The 21417-nt window shown below is 40.5% G+C and overlaps 1 protein-coding gene across 4 annotated transcripts in view; it reads right to left on the bottom strand.

Moving 5' to 3' along the window:
- nrxn2b (neurexin 2b) overlaps positions 1-21417 on the bottom strand; it is a 675914-nt gene that overhangs the window by 204619 nt on the left and 449878 nt on the right. Inside the window, exon 1 of one of the 4 annotated variants that reach the window (XM_047329463.1) lies at positions 6448-8255. The exons of 2 other annotated variants lie outside the window; for them this stretch is intronic. In XM_047329463.1, the coding sequence (XP_047185419.1) occupies positions 6448-6781 (334 nt within the window). In that variant the 5' untranslated portion in view covers positions 6782-8255. Of the gene's footprint in view, positions 1-6447; positions 8256-21417 lie in introns of those variants that run through there. One more of the 4 variants, XM_035625687.2, reaches the window with a different exon arrangement.

The raw sequence follows: 21417 nt of genomic DNA, 5'->3' as shown, positions 1-21417 counted from the left end.
AAAGCTAAATGAGAATATGAGAAAAAAACACATGCATGCTTGACTTTACATTTACAGGAGTTTCAATTCAAAGTACAAAGGACCCACCTTTCTCTCACACCTTTCTAGCCCTTGGCCTAGAGCGGTGTAAGGGTTAAAAATACCGCAGGACAGACAGCCACCAAAGATACACACTTATGCCAGCAAGCAAATACATCCACACAAACTAGGCAACAGACAGTTTGAGGATACTGCTGATGTGTTTTTCTGGTATCAGACAATGGAAATGTGGATTCAAAGTGCTGCAGTATACCGCTTAAAACACCCACTTTCCTGCATTACACTTCATAAAATATCAAAAATGCACCAGCCTGAAGCCAAGCAAGAGACCAAGAAGTTACTGGAAAAAGAAAACCTGTTAAAGTAACTCCAGCAATGGTGGACTCAGTGCTCAAGCATCGCTGAAGTAACTGAAGCTTGATGACACACTTGCTCCATTTTTGGTCTTGGCAGCTTTTCCGAGGAGTGTAGCCTGGCACACTTGGCTTGTACATGTCCCCTTTTCACTGCAGCACAAACGCTCAGGTGTAAAACGGGGTGGGGGTGTGAGAGTGTGGGGGCAAGACAGAAAATGTCAAACCAGCAAGCTTATCTTAACTGGCCAGAACACCTGAGGTGTCCTTTCTGTTTCTCATCACCATGTGCCTGTCCGTGCATGTGGTTGTGCACCCTGGACTTTGTGTGGAGGGAGAACCATGCATACTAATGATGTTCTCTGAAAGAGAAGGGTTGTGACTTGACTCTCAAAGGTCAACAGCTCTCCCCAACATCACTGCACACACACACAGACACACAAACACACACACACGCAAACACACAAACTTGACCTCCCTCTGCAGCCCAGAGATAGAGTGATGATTATCAAACATAGGTGCTTGTCATTAGCACAGTGATATAGGCCAGTCCTGAAAGAGAAGGACAGGACCTGAGTAGGGCTGGGCATTAAAATGATAAAGAAAACGATCATGGTTAGCGTAGCAGAAGCAGCCGTCAGCAACTCACATGTTAATGTTTGGGCTACTGCAGCGTGCTTATCAGTAACATCAGGGGTGAGAGCGAGATATAAGAGAAAATTAAGACAGGAAATATTAACTCGAGCGTGTTACAGAATAAGACGTCCCAACGGAAACAGAGCAAGAATCAAAAAAAGGAGGACATTGTTTAAAAGAAGAGTCCAAGGAATTCGGTAGTGTGGAGATATTTTGGCTATTTAAAGTCCGACAAGAAGAAAAGTAGCATCATGTGCACTGCAAACTGTGTCAAAAGCATTTGTAGTAGTTGCAGCAGTTATATTTATACAACTACATTATACAGCAGAAGTTGTATAATGTTCATTGGTCATGTTCAACTTTTGTAAATAATATTAAAACCAAAATTAACTTTGGTTAAATATTATATTTTCACATCTCAAAACCTTTAAGCTTGACAGAAGTAACGATTTGATTTATATTGTGACATATATCGATCAAAATTTAAAAAAATTTCGGGATAATATATATTGTATTATATATTTGTTTCCATATCCCCAGGCATAGACTCGAGAGAAGGCCACAAACTGGGCTGTTCGCAGTAAAGATGGTGCTTTGACTTCAGGACTCGTGGCTAGGTGCCCTGCTTGTGCAGGAGAGGGCCGATGTATGGGTGTAGGCGGCAGCTGACCTCATCAGTATGCACATGTGGTCAAGTCAGCAAATGACAACACACAGAAGAACACAAACAGTGACTATTTTCTACAAAGGAAGTGGATGACATGAAGCAGAAATTGTGACTCAGAGAAGAGAAACCAAGTACAAACCATATAAAATCTACTAAGGATATTAGGGTCTAGGTGATAAACATAATATAGACTAAGAGAAAACAGAGCCAGTTCACAAACAAAACTGGCATTTGGAATTAATTGGTAAAAAAAATTAAAATGTAAAGAAATCCATGTCAGAGATGACGATGAGAAATTCAGTTTATAAAAGGAGGTCAACATCGTGTGAATGTACAACCAGTAACACTGCATAGTGGGTTGTCATGATTACCAGCGGAACAGGAGGGGCTGGTGCATCCACCACGGCAACCATGTAATTAATATCAACACAGTACAATTTATGACCCTGTGACTGCATGCCATTTCACAGTTTAATTTAATGTGGACAAACTTTTTTGTCATCATTTATCATTGCCGTAAATAACTATTTTGTAAATATGGCTATACATCTCAACACAAATCAACCCTGCTTTGCCTCATGAGAGCAATATTATTGTTCTTTCTTATTATACAGCTATGTTGTAAAACAAACAACATTTTTTTTCTTTTGACGGTCACGTTTCAAGTTTGAACATAAAATTTAAAAAATGATATACATTATATATGTGATATACATACTATTTTGTGCACATTAGAAAGCGTGTACACACAAACGTGAATGTCCTTACTAGGCCCTTTCTTGGACCCCCCTCAAAGTAGATATATTCTGTCCACTGCCAAGGACAAAGTGATCCACCCAGCAGTACAATCTCTTGGAAGCTCTCCATCTAAAACATCAAAGACAGCCTGAATCAAAATTAGCTTTTTAATCCCTTCAGCACTTTGCCCTGGGGTGTTCAGGTATGGATTACCACGTATCTCAAACATTTCCCTTCTCTGTTTCCAATCCAGGGTCATAAAAAATGAGCATAGTGTAGTGTGTAGGTGTGCATGTGTGTGTGTGTGTGTGTGTGTGTCTGTGTGTGTTTATGCTGACTGATGAGCAATCAATGAAGCCAGACAACATGGTACTTTAAAGGCAACACATGTGTACAGCAAAATGAGGGTAAGACTCACAGAGACATTTAAGATTTGTCACAAGAGTCATTGTTTGCAACAAGATCCAACACATTCCCAGCACATTTAAGTGAGAGGCCAATATGACACTTTATGAGAAGCACACGTGTATGTGTGTAGGGGTCATGTATCACCGGGCAGCCGAGAGAAATGCCACAGTTCAGTTGACAAGACTATCCAATTAGTTGCAATCAGAGTAATGTGGGTAAGACTTTGCAGCATCTGATTAGACAGTAATGAACTGCTTTACATATAGAAAGCTGCAATTGGTTTGACAGACAGAAAGGTCCTTCTAAACTGGGCAGCTCTTCATCTGTCACACTGAATGATAGCAAGAATAGAGATTCTAATTAGTGGCAGTGGTCCCAGGCTGTGGCCCCCCATATTCTGTCTGAATTCTAATATTGTTACCTGATCACTTTAAAGACATGCAGGGAGATGTGCGCATAAAGCTGATGCTTCATGAAAACAACTCATCTGAGATGGTTGCCTCTAAATACTCACCAAATTCCATTTAATCATCACGTGGCATACACAATACATATTAATTTGAGGTCATATCAAATGCATAAATTGCCTATCTCTACATATGTCTTCAATGTGGCAGTAGACTGAAATGCTGTGCTGAGCTCATCTAGACAGATGTAGCGTAATAATGACACTGTGGGAAGAGAGCTGCAGATAAGAGCCTTAAATATCATAGACCTGCTGGGGGGGTTTTACAGTAAGATTTGTTTGGTGTACTGTGCCTACAGATGGACAGCTTTTGGAGGCTTTTATATCTGACACAAGGTCTGACCAAGGTGGAGGGTGTGTGTGTGTGCATGTGGGTGTCTATGGTGACAATGGCAGTAAAACAGTGCTGCAACAATGACACGAGTTGAGAAACTGTCTACCGAAAAAGGCTCTGAAAGCAAGTGGGCCCTTATCACCGAGTTGTGTATTAATGCTGGTAATAAGCTGTGCCACTTGGTTGACAAAATGTGGAGAGCTGGGATTTCAGACAAGGACTTGATATGCCAGTCTGCAATGGAACTTTTTATGATGGCGACTGAAATTGACTCCCCACACAAGAGCAGCATTCTAATGTGTGCACGCTGTCTTGTAATGATAATGAAATGCTTTAAGTGTGCTACTAAAAACAACACAAGCCGAATGAGAAACAGTAGTGTTTACTGTGTAGGCGTACATTAGTAACTGCTACAGCATAGTGCCAGGGAAATAAAAAGAACAGCAAATACAGCCAACAGACACACTAAATTTCTTCTTGCTTTCGCCTAGCTGCTATTTACAATCTTCAGTGAAAAAGATGTCCAGAGAACATTTTTATGTTAATCATGTCAATTTAAATGGCTTAGCAGCTCGAGATGTGAGAGGTGCAATCCAATTATCCAAGCTAGAAGGAAGAGAAGGCAAGGAAATAAAAATTAAAATAAAAGAAAAGGAAGGGGATACTATTTTAAGGTGCAATTTTAGAAGAGACTAACTGTCTGTGTGCGGTTGCTTAGTGTTTCTCATGTGGACTGCTTTGTGCTTTTAGGAGTTTACTGTCAAATGACAAAATTAAAAGGTGTGATTTGGGGTGGAACACTGTCAATTTTATATTGGAAAAATAAATGATTCACATCCAGTTACTGAAAAATGAGATGGGAATTTGTGATTGCTCTGTCAAAACTGGCCAAGCACTGCGACACAAGCGCCCCATAACAAGAAGTGCTAATATGCTCATTTGTGTTATTATAAGTGAAGGTTTGTGAAACAGCTTAGACTGAAGAGCAAACCAAAGATCATCCTGCTTATCTTCTGTGTGAAACATGAATGCTCTTTCCCCTGTTAAGCAGCACCATGCACAACTAAAGCAGTGCACATAAACATTACAATGTAATCGGAAAGCATGGCCAGTGCAGACCATGCTTCCAGCTGCATTTAAACCCAAACTGACAGCCTACTCAGCTCTTAGTATGGAAAATATATCAACAGAGAAATACAGTATTTATCCCTTCACCTCATCTTTTTTGTTTCATGCATTGGACCATGTTTGCCATTAAACTTTTGAGCTGTATTTAATAATTAATTATTTATAAATCCTTAACCCTATATGCTTTAAACTGCACCCCGTTTTGGCCTAAAACAACATAATTTCCCCATTGTTGGCAAAGTTTTTTGGAAGGCTTTTTAATTGTTATAATCTCTGTTAATCTGTATTTCATTGATCAAGAACATCATCATGAAAAATATATAAATATCTTCAAGAAAGAAAAAAAACACTTTAATTTTATCTTAAAACTAAACAATGCAACGACTTGCTGGACCATTACATTTACAATTAACACCATGAAAAAACCAAGGAATTTGTCATTGACATGACACTGAGAACATTCCAACATGTCTCCTGTATGGTGCAGGTTAGCCCCCATTAGTGTGTCTAGTCACACTTTGACTGTGAGAAATTGTAGCTGTGTGATGGGAGGAGAATGTGGATAACCATAAATCCAATGCAGTACTGAGCACTGGGGAAAAGGCTGTGTGCTGATAATGTCTATAGAGGCTCACCGCAGCCAATCGACCGCAGAGGGCTATGTGAGGCTCCTCTGCCCATCTGACGCTGGATTGATTGATACAGATTCCTCAGGTATATTGAGGTGAGAGGGGGCAGAGATGAGGACGAGGTAGAGTGAGAGACGGACAGACAAACAGAGAGGAGTAAGGCTTGGGTGGAATGACATGAGCACAAACATGCTGAGGGATCAATACATGCTATTAATATCTTGTGACACAGAAATGTATGTACAGGGTGTTTAAAGGGGTGGGGGAAATAGATTCAGAGAAACAGGGGAAGAAAAATTGCAGTGAAAAAAGCTTGGGGTGGGGAACATCAAAGGAATCATCGGTGTGAAACTCTGCCTTGTCCCTGACAGCTTAGGCTAAGAACAGCAACAGCAACCAATGGACCACAAAGCACTGAGCCAGACATAGACTGTAGAAAGTACGACGGAATAAGAAGTACTCAGGCAATCCACATGTACCATGACACACACCGTGTAAGTTTAAGGATCTCAACAACCGGTTGAGGCCGTTATAACTTCCATCATGCCTCAACAATTATGCTACGGGTGGTGATTACATGAATTTAAATTGGCTACAGTTCAATACATCAGTAGACCCAAGATGGCTGCTGAGCTTAAAAGGCAAGCAGCAGAGCCCAGCTGGCTAGGGATGTGCTGCAAAAAGCCCAGGAGGATAGAGCTTCTGGAAACATCATCCGTCAATTCGGGGACATGAAACCAAACACTGGCGTATGTTGAGCTCTGGCGACGAGGTTGGTCACCCGGGCCTGGCTCCTTGCAGTCTTCCCAGACATGAAATAGATCAATAGATGGATGAACCAATTGCCTTGGCTCATGTACTGAACTTGGAACTCACTGCCACCATAAATAACTCAAAATTAACTGCCATTGACCCCTTAAGTCCATGTCATTCCCCTCAGTCACTCTCACACATGTACTTTGGCATGTTGCTCAGAAAAGTCACTGGTCAATAACCGGCTGATCATGATCAGAGTCTAGGAAAAGACTAACAAACACAAATGATCTTACCATGGCCCCCACGCGTAAGAAAGGGCATCCGGTTGATGGCAATGGGCACAGTACCATGCTTGTTATGGAAGTGGTGGACATGGTGGGTGGTACTGAGAGAGGAGGAAACTCGGGCAGCCACGGCTGGGCAGGGGAACACCAGCAGTGCCAGCGAGAGCACAAGCCTGAACAGAAAGGCTGGACTGGCCCAAACCACGGGTGAGGCTGCTCCCGGCCTGGGTACCAGTAGTAACCCTCTGTCCACCTCCACTTCCACCTCCCGCTCCATGGAGGCGGGGCCTGAAAGCAACATGAGGCCCCTCCCCCTCACACGACACAAACAGGAAGTGAACATCTCAAATGAATCCAGGACCCATGATCCCCTGCTTTAAAGCTCGGGGAAGAAGAAAAAAAATACAGTTGAAAAATATAAGCCAAAAAAGGAAAAAAATCCTTGTTTGAAAATTCCAAAAGTGATTGGAAAGAAAAAAAAGGGAAAAAAAATTCCTTCCTGAAAAGAAAGACCCCAAAAATCCTCAAACAGTCTACTGATGATATCCGAAAGCGTCTGACTGGATCCTTGAGAATTCCCACTCTTCTAATAAAACAATTAAATGTGTAAAAATCTTAACCTCTTTTGTTTGACATTCAGCTTTCTTGTCACCCTAAAGCAAATAATCACAGCTTAGCAGCACCGAATTAGCAAACACAAGACTCCATCTTAGCTCCTTCAAAAAATATCTTGTGTACAGCGCTTTGAGTTAATTTTTCGACAGGGTTTCCTTCGCCTTGGGAAGATCTTCAGAGGGTTTCTCCACCCATAATCCAAGCTTCCATTGCGAAGAAAAAGACTCCCACCATCCCTTCAGAGCTTTATGGAGACAACTTAAATCAGCAGTAGCATGGATAAATACACAGGAGTAAAAGCAGAGTGCAAAAGGGAGAGGCGAAGAAAGAAAAGCAGAGGACGAAATGCTGTGATGAAGGAGCAGCAAAATCCTGTTTTGGGGCTTTGAATCCCTGAAGGAGCTGCGGACCCGTTCAGTCTGCAGTCAAGAGCAGGAAAAAAAGGAATGAACTCATAGAAAAACAGGACTGTGAAAAAAAGAACGATGGTGTGAAGGGGACAAAACGGTCGGCTATTTCCAAATGCGACAATGCTGAATTCCCTCTCTTGTTGTCTGACAAAATAAATCAATGCGGGTCATGGAACGCAGAGCAGCACCAAGAAGAGACCTTAACAGGATTAAAGCATAACCTTAGCTCTGAACCAGCATCAGAGTGGTCGCTGTCCAGTTCAACACAACAATCCTCCAATCCTTAGACTTGTGACCAAGCTCCGTCCTACTTGTGTTCGCACTTCACCCTTTGGGAAAATGATCCTGTTTTCTCTTCCCCTTCAAACACTGCTTCCCAGGGTGGGAGGGAGATGAGAAGCAGCCGCTGGTCTTCTCGGTGGAGCTCCGACACAGGGTGCTGCTGCTGGCTTGCTGAGAGAGAGTCTGATGATGCTGCTGCCGCGACTGCCGCTGCTGCCTCTGCTGTGAAATTCATGCTAATTGAATCAGAAGCTGCAGCAGCGAGTGCATCCTTCCTGCCCGCACAGTTCTCCTTTTCCTCCGATCAAGTCAGACAACCCGCCCCCCCAAACAGCACACACACAGGGCTCCGTACTGGGCAGGGCAAAAAACAGGAGCCAGGAGGAGAAACAGAGGCGAGAGGGAAAGGTGGACACACTCAGATCCGTTGAATGCACAGACAATGACTATCATACACTAGGCAGAGCAGAGGTAGAGAGAGAGTGTGTTTGCATCTGTCTGGTTGGAGCAGAGAGAGAGGGAGAGAGTGAGAGAGAAGAGAGTGGGAGGGGAAAGAGTGGAGAGAAATGAAGGAGGAGAGCGCACACAGAAAAGATGGGAGGCACACATGCATATCGGGTTGGATGTTTGGACACGCACGCACACACAGACTCCAGACAGACAGACAATCACACAAATGACGCAGTTTGAAAAAAAATTAACCAATGTATCGTTTTACAGCAAGCACATCGTCTGGAGTATGAAAGGCAAGGAGACACTAATGTGTGTTTGTGTGTGTGTGTGCACACATGCACACAGATTTAGGTCAGGTTATTAAAGTATTTTAATTGTATTCTAATAGGACTACTTTTTGATTACTTAAAAAATCAAACATTGAACATATTACACCTTATACAAAAACATGGACGCAGCCACGAATTGTTTAAATATAGATTTTTCTTTTAGTAAAAATTTAAATAAAATGAATTCAGCAAACCCAGCATCTGTGTGTTGTCTAATGAGTTAGGACATTACCTCCATTATTGACTATAATAATGTGGCAGATGCAAATGAGCTGTGGGCACTTGTATCAGACACCTTTAATGCCTTTACTTTAGTTTGTTTATGAAAAAGTTTCATGATTTCAAAATTGCCACATTATAAAGACATAATCCACAGGTGAACATGTGATCCTTGACAATGTAACTATAATCTTATACATGTTTAAAATAAAATACCGGCTGATTATGAATCTTTATTTTTTAATCTGATTATGTAATCCAGATTGCATGTAATCAGTTACCATCCAACCCTGTGTGTTTATGCACAAATACTGGTGCAACTACAAATGAAACACACAGATGATTAATTAAACTATGAATTGGGGCAGTGAGCAGCCTTGACAATCATTTACCAAATGTGAAATTTAATAAGGGCTATTTCCCCTCCATCATCTATGAATAATTATTTATCTTCTCTTTTTGTCTTTTGGTTTGGCCCCTATGCAGTTAGCACTAAGTCCTCAACTCCTCCTTTCTTCTCCTTGAACACCACATATTAATTTCACCTATCCTTGTCAAAAAAGAGGGCAGGGTACTTAGTGGGGGAAAGAAAGAAAACAAAAGGCAGGTGAGGACCACTAGAAAATAAATCAGTAAGAGGAGTGGGAGAAACAAGGGATGCATGATAATAAGGGAGATCTATGCTGTGCAGAAGGAAATGCAGACACATTCGAGAGAAGGGGAATTAGGAATGAGAAAGAGAGCTAGAGAGAGAGAGGAAGAAAGCTAGAGAGATAGAAGTGGAGGGATATTGTGTGTCAGATAAATCATGGCTGATAGAGATCTGAGTCTGGGACAGGAGCTCAGTGCTAGAGACAAGAAGCAAGAAAATTGGCCAAAACAGGAAAAGTCAGTGTAGGGCCTCTGCACTGATGGAAAGAAAAGAGTCTGAACTATAACTCATGTACATGCTCGCTCTCTCTGGCACACACACACACAGATTGGAACATCCCAGGGCAGACAAGAGATGCTGCGCTTGCTGCTGATAGGGCGAAGGAGATATCGGAGATATGACACCCGGGGTGACCGGGACACATGCCCTGATTTTGCACAAACTAACTGCTGAACATAGAGCAAGGATTACAGACATTTCAAAGGATTAATTCAAATTTTAAGGAGATATTGAGATGAGTCTGCACTTGATAATTCTACCAGTTGAATGGATGCAATCCTCTCAAACAAGCTCTTAACATACCCTAAGAAAAATCTCAAGAAAAGTTAACATTACACACACTTTGAACTGAACCTTGGACTTAACTGTGCTGTCCAGGTGTTTCTGTTGATGTGTTCAAACCCAGCATATGCAACTTCCCATGTGCTTATTCTTTTTTTCCCAAGACACAAACACACTAATCAGACATGAGTTATCTGCAGCATCTATGTCTTATCAATGTATGTAGTTGTAATAATAAAAGTGCAAGGAAGTGATCCAGTTATTCATGGTTACCGTCTTACATGATTGTGGTGTGTGACTATATTACTGTATAGTATATTGCTTTATTTTACCAAAACCAAAGATCTTTAATGCAGTCCCACAGCAGATGGAGCAGAGATTCCTCAGCTGCGGGACACAATGAATTTACTGCCATCCCCTTTTCCCATTTGTGCAGCTGTGCAGTGTAATGTAATCTGTTTAGTATTTTAAACTGCCTTAGTTTGAGCTTTTTTCCAAATATCATTACAGAAAATATCATCCTTTAGTTCATGGAGGTCCCTGATTCATTCTGTAGCAGCAAGTTGAAATTGGTCAATGGTGCTTTAATTTAATATTGTGCAGAAAATATTTCACTATAATTTCAGAAAAAAATGTAGTTAAAGAGTATGTTTTCTAATTTGTCTGTGCTCAATTTGTCCATAGAAATACTTTTTAACAGACGGCTGTAAAGTAATGCAATTTAATTTTTTGCTTTTTGGATGTTGATGGATTTATTAATTGGTTAGTTTATTTTAATATCCACAATTATTTTTTAGATGGCTGATTAATTGAAGAATTCCAATTCCAATGATCTTTGTATATGATTTTATGAATTAAGAAAATGCTTCAATCAGGCTTTGGTTGACATCCTTTGGAAGCGTTTTCATAAAATATAAAGTTTTGTGTCAGTTTGTCAGTGTTGATGCTCTGTAGTCAATGGCTTACTGGCTACCAAAAGAAAGATAATAATGAAAGAAATTTGGAAGCTGCAGATCACCATTTTCTTTGAACCAGACATTATTCCATGTGAACATTTTGTCCTTTTTTTACCAAGCCATATGAAGGTCTTTACACCAGGAGTTTTGCACTGTGACAGGTAACAGCTGAATGTAGTTGACAGCAGGAAGATTATTCATCTTAAGTGTGTCTCACTCGACCACACAGAGATAAAGGAAGTTTAGACCATCTATATATATATTTATTCATCACCTTATCTTATATTATTGTGAGATGTACATATCGTGTAATAAAGCTATTTGTTGTCATTTTGAAATTTTGAATCAGAACTCATTATTTCTAGTTATTGCTATTTATTTTTGTAGTTTTGTAATCATGTGATAATGTAGTTTGTTTACAGGCAAACATACACATTTTCCCCAAATCACCTTGAATCCTCACGGTGAGCCATTTTTAGTAATAAACTTACAAACTAAAAACTAACAAACAGTAGTTAGGTAAAGGATCAATACATGGTTGAAAAACTAAAAGCCCTGGAGCTGTACATCCTTGTTTTGTATTTTGTCAATATAAGATTAAAGGTTTTGATATTAGGTTGTTGGTTCTTATTGAGGTCATGGGCTTTCAATAGAGCACCCTGCTACACTGCATAATTCTTCTAATTTTTTAATCAAACCAATATTTCTGTAGATCAATGAAGATTAAAGGCTGTTTGATTTGATCGAACACAGTGGTGTTGGCTTGTTTTGTTTTTTTGATTGATTTGATTTGGCTAAAGGTCAATGTGAATGAAGGTGTATTAGCAAATTTAAATGTATCTGCCACAACAGATAACAATGACAAGGAAGTGTGCGACTAAATTAGACAAAACTAGAAGGTAGAAGAAAGGAGTAATACAAATGAAATTCCCAAACCCCTAACCACAGTATATACATGTCAAACGAATCAGTGTGTATGACCAATTACCAACTATAAAATGTGTTCATTAGAATTTTCATCAAAAAACTACATTTAAAGATATTTCATACTATACAGAATACATAATTAGTACTGTGTCTTATTATACGACTGTCACTGACACCTTAGCTGTGTCCTTTTGAGGACAGTGTGCGGACTGGGAACTCATTACGATGAAACACACAAAGGACTGCCAACACCTGCTTGCTCCACTCCCCTCCAGCACAAGAAAAACAAGGAATATGGAGCACACCAATACACACAGGTGAACAATCACTCCTTGTACACATGCACACATATTAATAGCACTACACACAAACAAACGCATTGCCATGACAGTGCTTATTGCCATGTGATGCAACATCCAGGTCCCCGAGCCCCTCAAGCCTTGATGCTAAATACCCCACCCTCAACCCTGTGAAACTACAAACTCCAAAATCCCTCAGGGGAAGTGAGGTCATAGATATAGGAAGTGGGATTAGTTTGCTGACAGACATGGGATCAAAGCCTCCCGTCTACAGTTTAATCCTGAGGAAAACTTCTAGCCATTATACACCTAATTAATTACAGTTCAAACACCACTCAATGTTAAGAAACAACGATGACAGAAAAGAAGTGAGAGGGTTTTTTTCTGTTTCTGTTTTTTTTTTCTTCAAGGAAGGAAACTGTAAAGAATAAACGTGGTTCTATTTCCAATATTAATGTATAAAAGAATTTTAATTAATGGTGTTAGCAGCAATACACTAAATAAAACCGAAGTGGAAGTACGGGAAAAGGCTTGGGTGAGGTCAGGAAACGAGGACAAGCATAATCTCTTGTGGGGGAAGGCGAAACACAAAAGCAAGTCATCAATTTTTAATTCTTGTCTACTGTTTTTGTTATTCTGTAGCTTTCTCCTATACTGAGTCCCCGGTGTTAGCCACTTATGTAAGTGCCCTGTTGGGAAACTTCCTCCAGACTGAGCACAAATGTTGGCCGCTTATATAAGACTATGACAAACAATGGTTTGGCATTAGCATTGCTAATTGTAAAACTTCAAAACTTCAAAGCTATACTTACTTCAAAACATGTTGTGCAACATACTTTGGCTAAATCATTAGCCAATATATATTATAGAATAAACCACCAAACCACCACTTGTTTTGAAGAGTTTGTGGTCTGATGCAGACATAACTTATATCTTTTGCTTTTCAGAGAGAACACGACAACAAGTAGCTGCATGACAAGAAAATATAAAAATAGATCATTTCCAGTGTTTGAACAAAATAAGACTCCTCTTTTCTGGGGACAACGCTCTCAAACATAAACTGTTCATTTCCTGTCATGTCATCTTATGTAAATGTAAAATATGCAGCATGTAGTCTTGTCAGTGCTGAATATTTACTGACTTTAATATGCCACTCTTAGAGAGGTTTGGCAATTAAAATCCATTGTTTTTCCACTAACCCAGCATCAGTTATTTTGCCTGTAATCAGACGCATATATACATTTACCCACCAATGCCTTCAAAGTAAGCCACAAAAAGAGCACAATGGTTAATATGAGAACACTGTTAAGCCATCTATGAAGCTGATGGTTGCCATAGAGTACAGAACTATCGACAAACAAATCCACTAATAGCATTGTGGCTAAACCAGCTTTGAAAAACAAGAATATCTAAAGAATGCTTTGTTATGGTGTTTAATGATACCGGGGTAACAGTGATTGAGATGGATAATGAAAGAGGCTTCAATGCCAACAGAAGTAAAATAAAGAAAGAAAAAATAGGGACAGTAAGGAAAAGGGTTTGATGATGAAGAGCAGATCAGGTTTAAAGAGGGAGACGAAATATGCAGGGAAAGTTTGTTTAGTAATTAAAGGGGTTGGATTAAAGGAAATGTGCACAAGAAGCCCGGTAGAGGAGAGGAAAGATAACTAGGGAAGGAGGGTGTCTCCTGTTTCGTTTGGGTGGAGGAGCAGGTTGCACACATCTCAATCATGTGAAATTATATATCCTCAAGGGGAGAGAGAAAGAGAGACAGCAAGGAAATGAGGGAAAAGAAATATAAATCACTAACAACCCCCCCCGCCCCCCCCACAGACACACACACGCACACACACTTCTTCCTTTTTTCCCATCACCATAAAAGCCATTTTCTTTGAGATACCATTAACGATCATTCTCCGAGTGACATCGTCTGCCAATCTTATGTTAGTTCTCCCTGTCTTACTTAAATTGGTGTATGGTAATTACAAAGATCTGATATCTATCAGCGGCTACAGATGTTGAATATCTAAACAGCTGCAGGTATGGCTTGCCCCTCAGGGCGCTGTAACAGTGTCTCATCCTGGTTGCATCAGCTGAATCAGCTTCTTTTTCCACCCACAGTCAAAATTATTGACCGTCTTGACAACACAGGAACAGCTGAGGCTTTTTTGACCCTGGGGGTGAGGCTGCGGCTGATGCTCCAAACAAGTTCCTTGGACATTTCTTAACATAGTAATGAACAGATCTCTACAGACCCTGGTGTTTTGTTTTGTTTTACTAGTTTTTCCACTAAATAATGCTCTCAAATAACTCGCATTCTGATTAATTAAGATTCATTAATTAAGTGTAATTTGAGCTTTTGCAATAGTGTCACACATTTACAGCTAGACTTGTGGGGGAGTGAGTGAGTTATAGAGGAGCACCCAGGATGGTAGCAACAGGCTGTACAGTTACACATTTGTAACCTACAGCAGTACAAAAAAGAATAATCTCAACAAGTCACTTGGGATTAATATTATTTTGATTTTGGAGAGGTATACTTCCAATTCTGAATGATGAAGATGACATTTAAATGACATTTTAGATATAGTATAGTGTTTAAAGTTATATTGTATTAATATGTGCCTACAAATGACCTAAGAGTAAAAAAAGGGTGGTTTGTGGGCGCAATCTATTAATTCAATTGCAAAAATGTTGGTGCCACAATTTGAAAACAAATTTACCCACAACACCTGATAAGCTCTGTAGATTTCTACTCTACAAAGACAAATTACATTCTCTTTTTCCACCTCAGTGCTGCTGAAATGCAAAATAAAAGTGCTGCTGGTAGGCTGGCAAGAGCTTCCCATCGCTCTCTGTCTCACCTCTACTTATCTTCTCTCCATTGCTTCCTTCACCCTCCAGCCATCCATCCATCCGTCGCTGCAGCCTAGCTCTCTGTGGTGAGTCAGCTGTCACTGTATGTCCCTCCAGCTGTGGACCCAGCTGTCTGGGCCAGATGGGCTCATCTCCACCTCAGCCTCCCTCATCCATGATGTCTATGAGGGACACCCTAACCTGAGGATTGGAGCAACTTGCACTTTGACTCCAAGCTGCTGTGGCTCTTTACTGTTATGAGCACATAGCAGCAAAAACACTTTTTGCCTTGCAACAACTTCAGAGGGTGATTTACAAGTTTATTGGGACCTGAAAACGATTCCTTTCTAAATGCCATTGTGAAGGTAATAATCAGGGAACATGCTAAAAGGTTGGTGGGGAGGGAGAGTGCCTGCTAAAACTATTCCAGAATAATACTGGCTCACAGTAATCTCCTGTACACAGGGAGACATTTTGACAAGGATTTAAGGATTTTAAATACAGTTTCTAGACACATTAAAGGCCAACAGTAGCGCTGAGGAGAGAGGGGGCCAGAGCATGGTGCAAGAAAGGAAGTCGGGATAGGAGAGGGTGGGGATGGAGAGAGTATGAGAAAGACAACGAAAGAGTCATCATCTTTCTGTGGCGCCAGATTGCAGAGCTCTAGGGTATGAGATGCCCCGGTGTTTAAAATGCCTGCTGAATCACATCTAATTTATCCACAGTCTATGTGAAGAGGAACAGCAGTTTATGAGAGAGTGTGTATGTGAGCAAAAAAGAGGGTGAAAAAAGAAAGATCAAGAGAAAGACCGACAGAAAGAGCACACCAATTTAAGACGTAATCCGTATGGTTTGGTGAAGTCTATGTTCGATAAATGGAAGTGCCTATTGATTTAAACTCCAGATAGGGAGAACTGAGGCCCCACTGTTATGACTGAGATTAACACACAACAACAATGGAAATCTGCAGGGAACAGATCAGGGAGAGAATTATCTTGGCCTTATCCTGCACATAAGAGATTCATGGCTTGAGCTGCAATTTTGTTTACGGCAGATAGCATCCTACGAGGTATAACGCAGAAAAAGAAAAAAACGGACACGTTTGACTGGATTTACTTAATATTTCCAGACGCCCTTACACATTTAAGTGTGTAAAAACAGCAACTTGCAAAAGAGACTTTTCACACAATGGAGGTTTAAGTATTTATAGTATGCTCCTCTAGGAGTTGCTCAGTTAACACACACACACACATAGGAGTGGTGTACCATGCACCCCTCGAGTATAAGGCAAAAACAAGTAGTATGCATACAGTAGCTTCAATATTCTCTGGATAAAAAATCCATCAATAAAACTTCTGAATTTACAGATCTGTTATGTGTCATGCTAATTGGCTAAACAGGCCAGATTACAAGCTCTACCATATAAGCTCTGAGCAACCAAGATATGAGACAATCAAGCATTTCTGGGAGACACAATTAAACACTACTGAGACTATACTGCTGCTCTAATTAGGGATGATTTGAATCTCAGGTCTTAATGCGTCTTAACTCAACTGTAATCAGTTCTGCTCCTTTTTGGCACATTTGTCTGTGAATACACTGTTGTCCTGAGATGTAATATTACATACAATGTGGATATATTTCAGTACAGTACATGTTGTCTGGCCAACTTTGCACTTTTTCGGCCCCAAGTAACAGTGTCATAAAATAGTCAGGGAGCCTCAGGGGAGAGACTCTATATGACAAGCGATATTATAATTGAGTAACATTAGCCAGACCATATCTGTCTGCACAGCTTCTCTGCACCGTGTCCTTCCACTAGGATGTCCCAAACTTCTCTTGATATTCATACCCCCCCCCCCCAACACCAGTTTGGTCATAACCCCCCTTTCTGATGTTTGCTCCTTCTAGTGTCATCTCATATCTTGGGGAGAAACCCTTGAAATAAACATTTTCCACTCATTTCCCCTCAGCAGGAAATATTTCCGCCTAGTTCTCTGTATACAGTTTCACTTATCACTGGCAAAGTACAACTTTTCAAAAGACAGAAGCAGAGAATATCCTTTAAGGGTGAATGTTTTGGGTGAATTTTTGCCTTCACCGAGAAAGATTTTGAGTGTGTGCGCTTGTGCACTGTGTTGTGAGTGCAGCATAAGTGCAGAGCTTCTGCTGCAGTATAGCTGACTGGAATCAGGATTTCAGAGTTAATGGACAGGGTGACTGCTGCCTCCTCAGTGTGTCAACCTTCATTACACGCTCCACACACATTCGCAGCCGCCGCCGCTGTCCGCAGCAGGGCCGCACAGCAGCTGAATACACTTAAGGAAAGCAAAATCCAAATGAAAACTGTTCAGTCTGTGCACCATTGGTTGATAGTATTGTGTCAAGTCTGGTTACTTTGTTGTGTGCTTTTGTGCTCAATGAACACAAAGGTTAATCTAACACAACTTTATTTTTTTCTAGTGTTGTTTACTGCTCACCGTTACATTTCTTCGTAGGGCTCTTTATAGCCAAGTCAAAAAGTAATCTGTGGTGCCCAGCATGTTCACCATTACATTTCTTTGTAGGGCTTCTTATATCAAAGCCAAAAAGTAATCTGTGGTGCCCAGCGTGTTTACCCGTTGGTGCTGTTTGACAGAAAAGACGTTGGATTCACCCAAACAAGCTGGACCCCTACAAAGGCAGGCCTCCACACTTTCAACTGACCTCCATTGGATTTTCACTCACACTATTGTGGGTCAGACGCTGGGAATACCCAAGGCAACAAAATCATCATTTATAGATCTATACTGTATGGCAAAGCTGGAAACCCTGCAGCTCTTCTACATTACAAATCCAGTCAGTTAACAAATCAATCTTTAAAGCCGATAAGATGTAAACGTCAAGTAGGCTGCCCTCCTGTGGTTTGAGTGGAATTGTGATGCGTTTTAACCAAACACAGACTTGAGCTTTGATCTTAAAAACTTTGTGGTCATTTTACAATACCTCCACTGTGTGACAGACAGGGGGCAATGAGAGCAAAGTGGAGGAGAGGAAAAGTGGTGACACAAACACAGGCATCAGGGAATGTCCTTGACATTTTCATACCACTCTCCTTCATCATCCCATTCTCCCCCATTCTCTCCCTCCTTTGACAGCCGATAGTGCTTCAGCTCAAGGGACGACATTAACCACAAGTGCAGACCTATTGAGTGGCAACATTAGGGCTCATTAGGGATGAGTTTGATGGAGACATCAAGTCCTACAGCTTATCTGTTGACTTGCAGCAGCACAAGGTTGAAGGGTTAACATGTCCAGGTTATCAATAGGCATATGGGGATGGCTGCTTTGAATATGTGGACATGACTTTCCATCATTGTTTCGACTGCTGCTGACAATCAGGATGGCAAAAAGAGCAGTGTTGCACATTTTAATGGCCAGAGAATGACTGCGCTTTAATCAGGTGAGAGAGTAACAAAAACGATTATCAAACAATAACAAAGTAAGTTGATGGGTAAATACATTTAGGGGTAATCTTTTAAATGTCTCAAAAATATTTAGTTAATGTATTCTTTCCCCCCCAGTAATTCTTAAATGCTTCTCTTCCCCTCTTTCTCATCCTTATGCACAATGAGTGCACACATTCAGGGCCAAGGCATGAGGTGACATCGCCAACATAATAATTAGTCATGAAGCCATTGTCTTCTTTTCCAGCAAGTTTAATGACCTAAAGTGTCTGTATGAGTGGTTACTAAATTAAATAATTTAAAGCCATCAGGAACAAAGAGAGCAAGTGTAAAAACGAAACAACTGTGTGCACACAACTTGAAAAACAAACACTGTACAGTCTATGATAACGCACATTGATCATTGACCAACTGTTTGTAAACCAAGCACCAGTCAGAGGATGTAAGTGATACGGATGATCTGTGGATTGTGCCAAATAAGCCCACGTTCCTTTAGCAGTGTGTGTGTGTCCAGGTCCTCATTGAGGGCGACAGTGGCCCAGGATTTAGAGAGGGTCGTCCACTAACAAGAAAGTCGGCAGTTCGATCCCCGCTTCCGCCAGTCCGCATGCCCAAGTGTCCTTGGTATAGGTGTGAATAAGTGAATGTGACTTGTATTGTAAAGCGCAGTCCATTTACCATTTACCATTGAAGGACCACCCTCTCAACTGACCCCCTCTTTAAGAGGAAGTACACCCCGTCCATGTTTTCAAATTGCATAATACTGGCTCTTTCCCTGACATTTGAACTTCTTTTTTTATTTTTAAATTTCCATCAGACTTGGAAGTGCATTGCTGCCCTCTGACCAGAAATACATAAATTGATCTTTGCGAACAGAAATGATGTTTGTGTTTGTTTGCATTTAGAGAGCGGGGAAGTGAGTTTGAATCACAAGTGGTCACTGGAAACACAGTACAGTGCCAGCTTGTTATTATTAACATTATTATTATACTAGTGTATTAAGCATTTACATGATTGAATGTTTCACAGGCTGGCAACATTTATGCCATGGTGTTAAATCCCTGACCTATTTAACACACAAAAAAGTATCTTTTTATTTTGAGAATTTTGTGGAAAGTATCATTAACATACTTGTTTATCTCTATGTGTCAGCCCTGCAATATGCAGACAACCTGCAGAGTGCACATCACCTCTCATTCCACTGGGCTTGGCTTGGTATAGATAATGGTTGGATGGATAGAAGTCAACCCCAGACAATAAACAAGCTAGACATAAAGAACTACTGCTTAGACGAATGTGATACATGTTAATTGCATGTATTGGTTTTCACAAGTGAATTATGAAATGGTGGCAGTTGCGAGGCAAAAAAAAATATGCAGCAGATTTGAGAGCAACACATGCTTGGTAATGTGCAATTTTGTTATCTGGGGAATAAGCCCTTATTTTGACACAGTTTTAAATTGCACTTTAACAATTGTGGTGCAATACTGAAAATTGTTCTAGAAGTGTTGAATGTAACGCATCTAAGCTGGAAAGGAATTCTGTTAACTTATTCTTATTCTTTAAGAGAGCATTTTTCCTTCTCAGATATAATCATAGGCCAAAAAACTAAAATCCAGACACAGCCACAGTCTCAACACAGCTTCCGCCCTGTTTGCTGAGTGGAAACCTCAAGCCTTCATATCTCTTTACATGCTCTGTATGTGACATGGCATTACTTATTCATATGGACACAGGCCAAGTAAACACATCACATGTATGCACTCAATAATTTAGACAGAGAAAGAGGGCTGTGTGAGCACTTTCTAGCTGCAATCCATATTTAAAGATTGGGTCTGGGCAAGACATTCATCTTTAGTCTCAGCTGTCAGATGATGTCTGATGATTTCAACAGTGAAACCTCGACTTAACTGCTGACACCACTGCCTATAGTGTAACTTAAAGACCTCTCCACTGCCTACCACTGTGAGAAAATTAGCTCAGGATATTTGCACATGCAAATGGCAGCCGCCATTTCAACTCTGTTGAAGGTCAGTATGCCAATTCTGGATTATTCTACAAGCCACAAATTAATTTCAGTGACAGCCCCGTTAAAGGTGCAGTGAAAACCTTTCAAGTGATTTGTTTCTAAAATACACATGCATGACTTCATGACTACACAATGGTTAATGGTATTGAGCAGTCAGAGGGATACTGACAGCAACCAACAAGATTGTTGATTTGTGAGACGATAAAAAGTCATGGATGTCTGCCACGCTATAAGAATTGTCACTCCATCCTCCACCATGACCCTCACATCCTAACTTAAACCTTGCTTCATGGGGAGACACACTGAATGCCTGAGGTAAATGGTGTGCTGTAGAATTATCCAAAATAAACATAATGCAATTAATGGGAATATTGTGGTACACATTTATTTTATGAATTCAAAATGATGATATGTAATAACTGATACAATACCACATTCTTAAAACAAAATACAATGCATGTCTTGAGACTGGCCTGTGCTTAAATTACACTGTTTCCACACATAATTGCTTGCTAGGTGTTATTCTCACTTCAATATTTCAATAAAAGTTTCAGCATTTTTCTTCCCCAGAGATACATGCAATGTAAAGATACTGGATCACTAACCTGAATAACATTATCTAAGAATAATGTGCATATAAACATTTTAACATGTTTGTAATAGTGATGATAGATGGGGATGGTTGGCTTTCAGTCCTCACTCCCACCTTCAGGCTCTGTAGCACTGTGCTTATCAGAATAAGATGACACATTTAATTAAAGACCCTTACACTCTTTATTCAGCTCAGCCCGGTGTCTGGCCCCGCTTATGCACTGCAGGGGTTTATAGGAATCATTCTGAGACAGGGTCTGATAAAGTCATTAATCAGGCTTCCACTCTAAGAACAGAAAATGTGCAGGGGTGTCCTTTTGTTGGGAGATAGGCAACAACGCTAGCTTGTAACAT

This window comes from Scophthalmus maximus, chromosome 2 (assembly GCF_022379125.1).
Source record: "Scophthalmus maximus strain ysfricsl-2021 chromosome 2, ASM2237912v1, whole genome shotgun sequence".
Taxonomy (NCBI): Eukaryota; Metazoa; Chordata; class Actinopteri; order Pleuronectiformes; family Scophthalmidae; genus Scophthalmus; species Scophthalmus maximus.
This window is presented reverse-complemented; position numbering and strand designations above follow the sequence as displayed.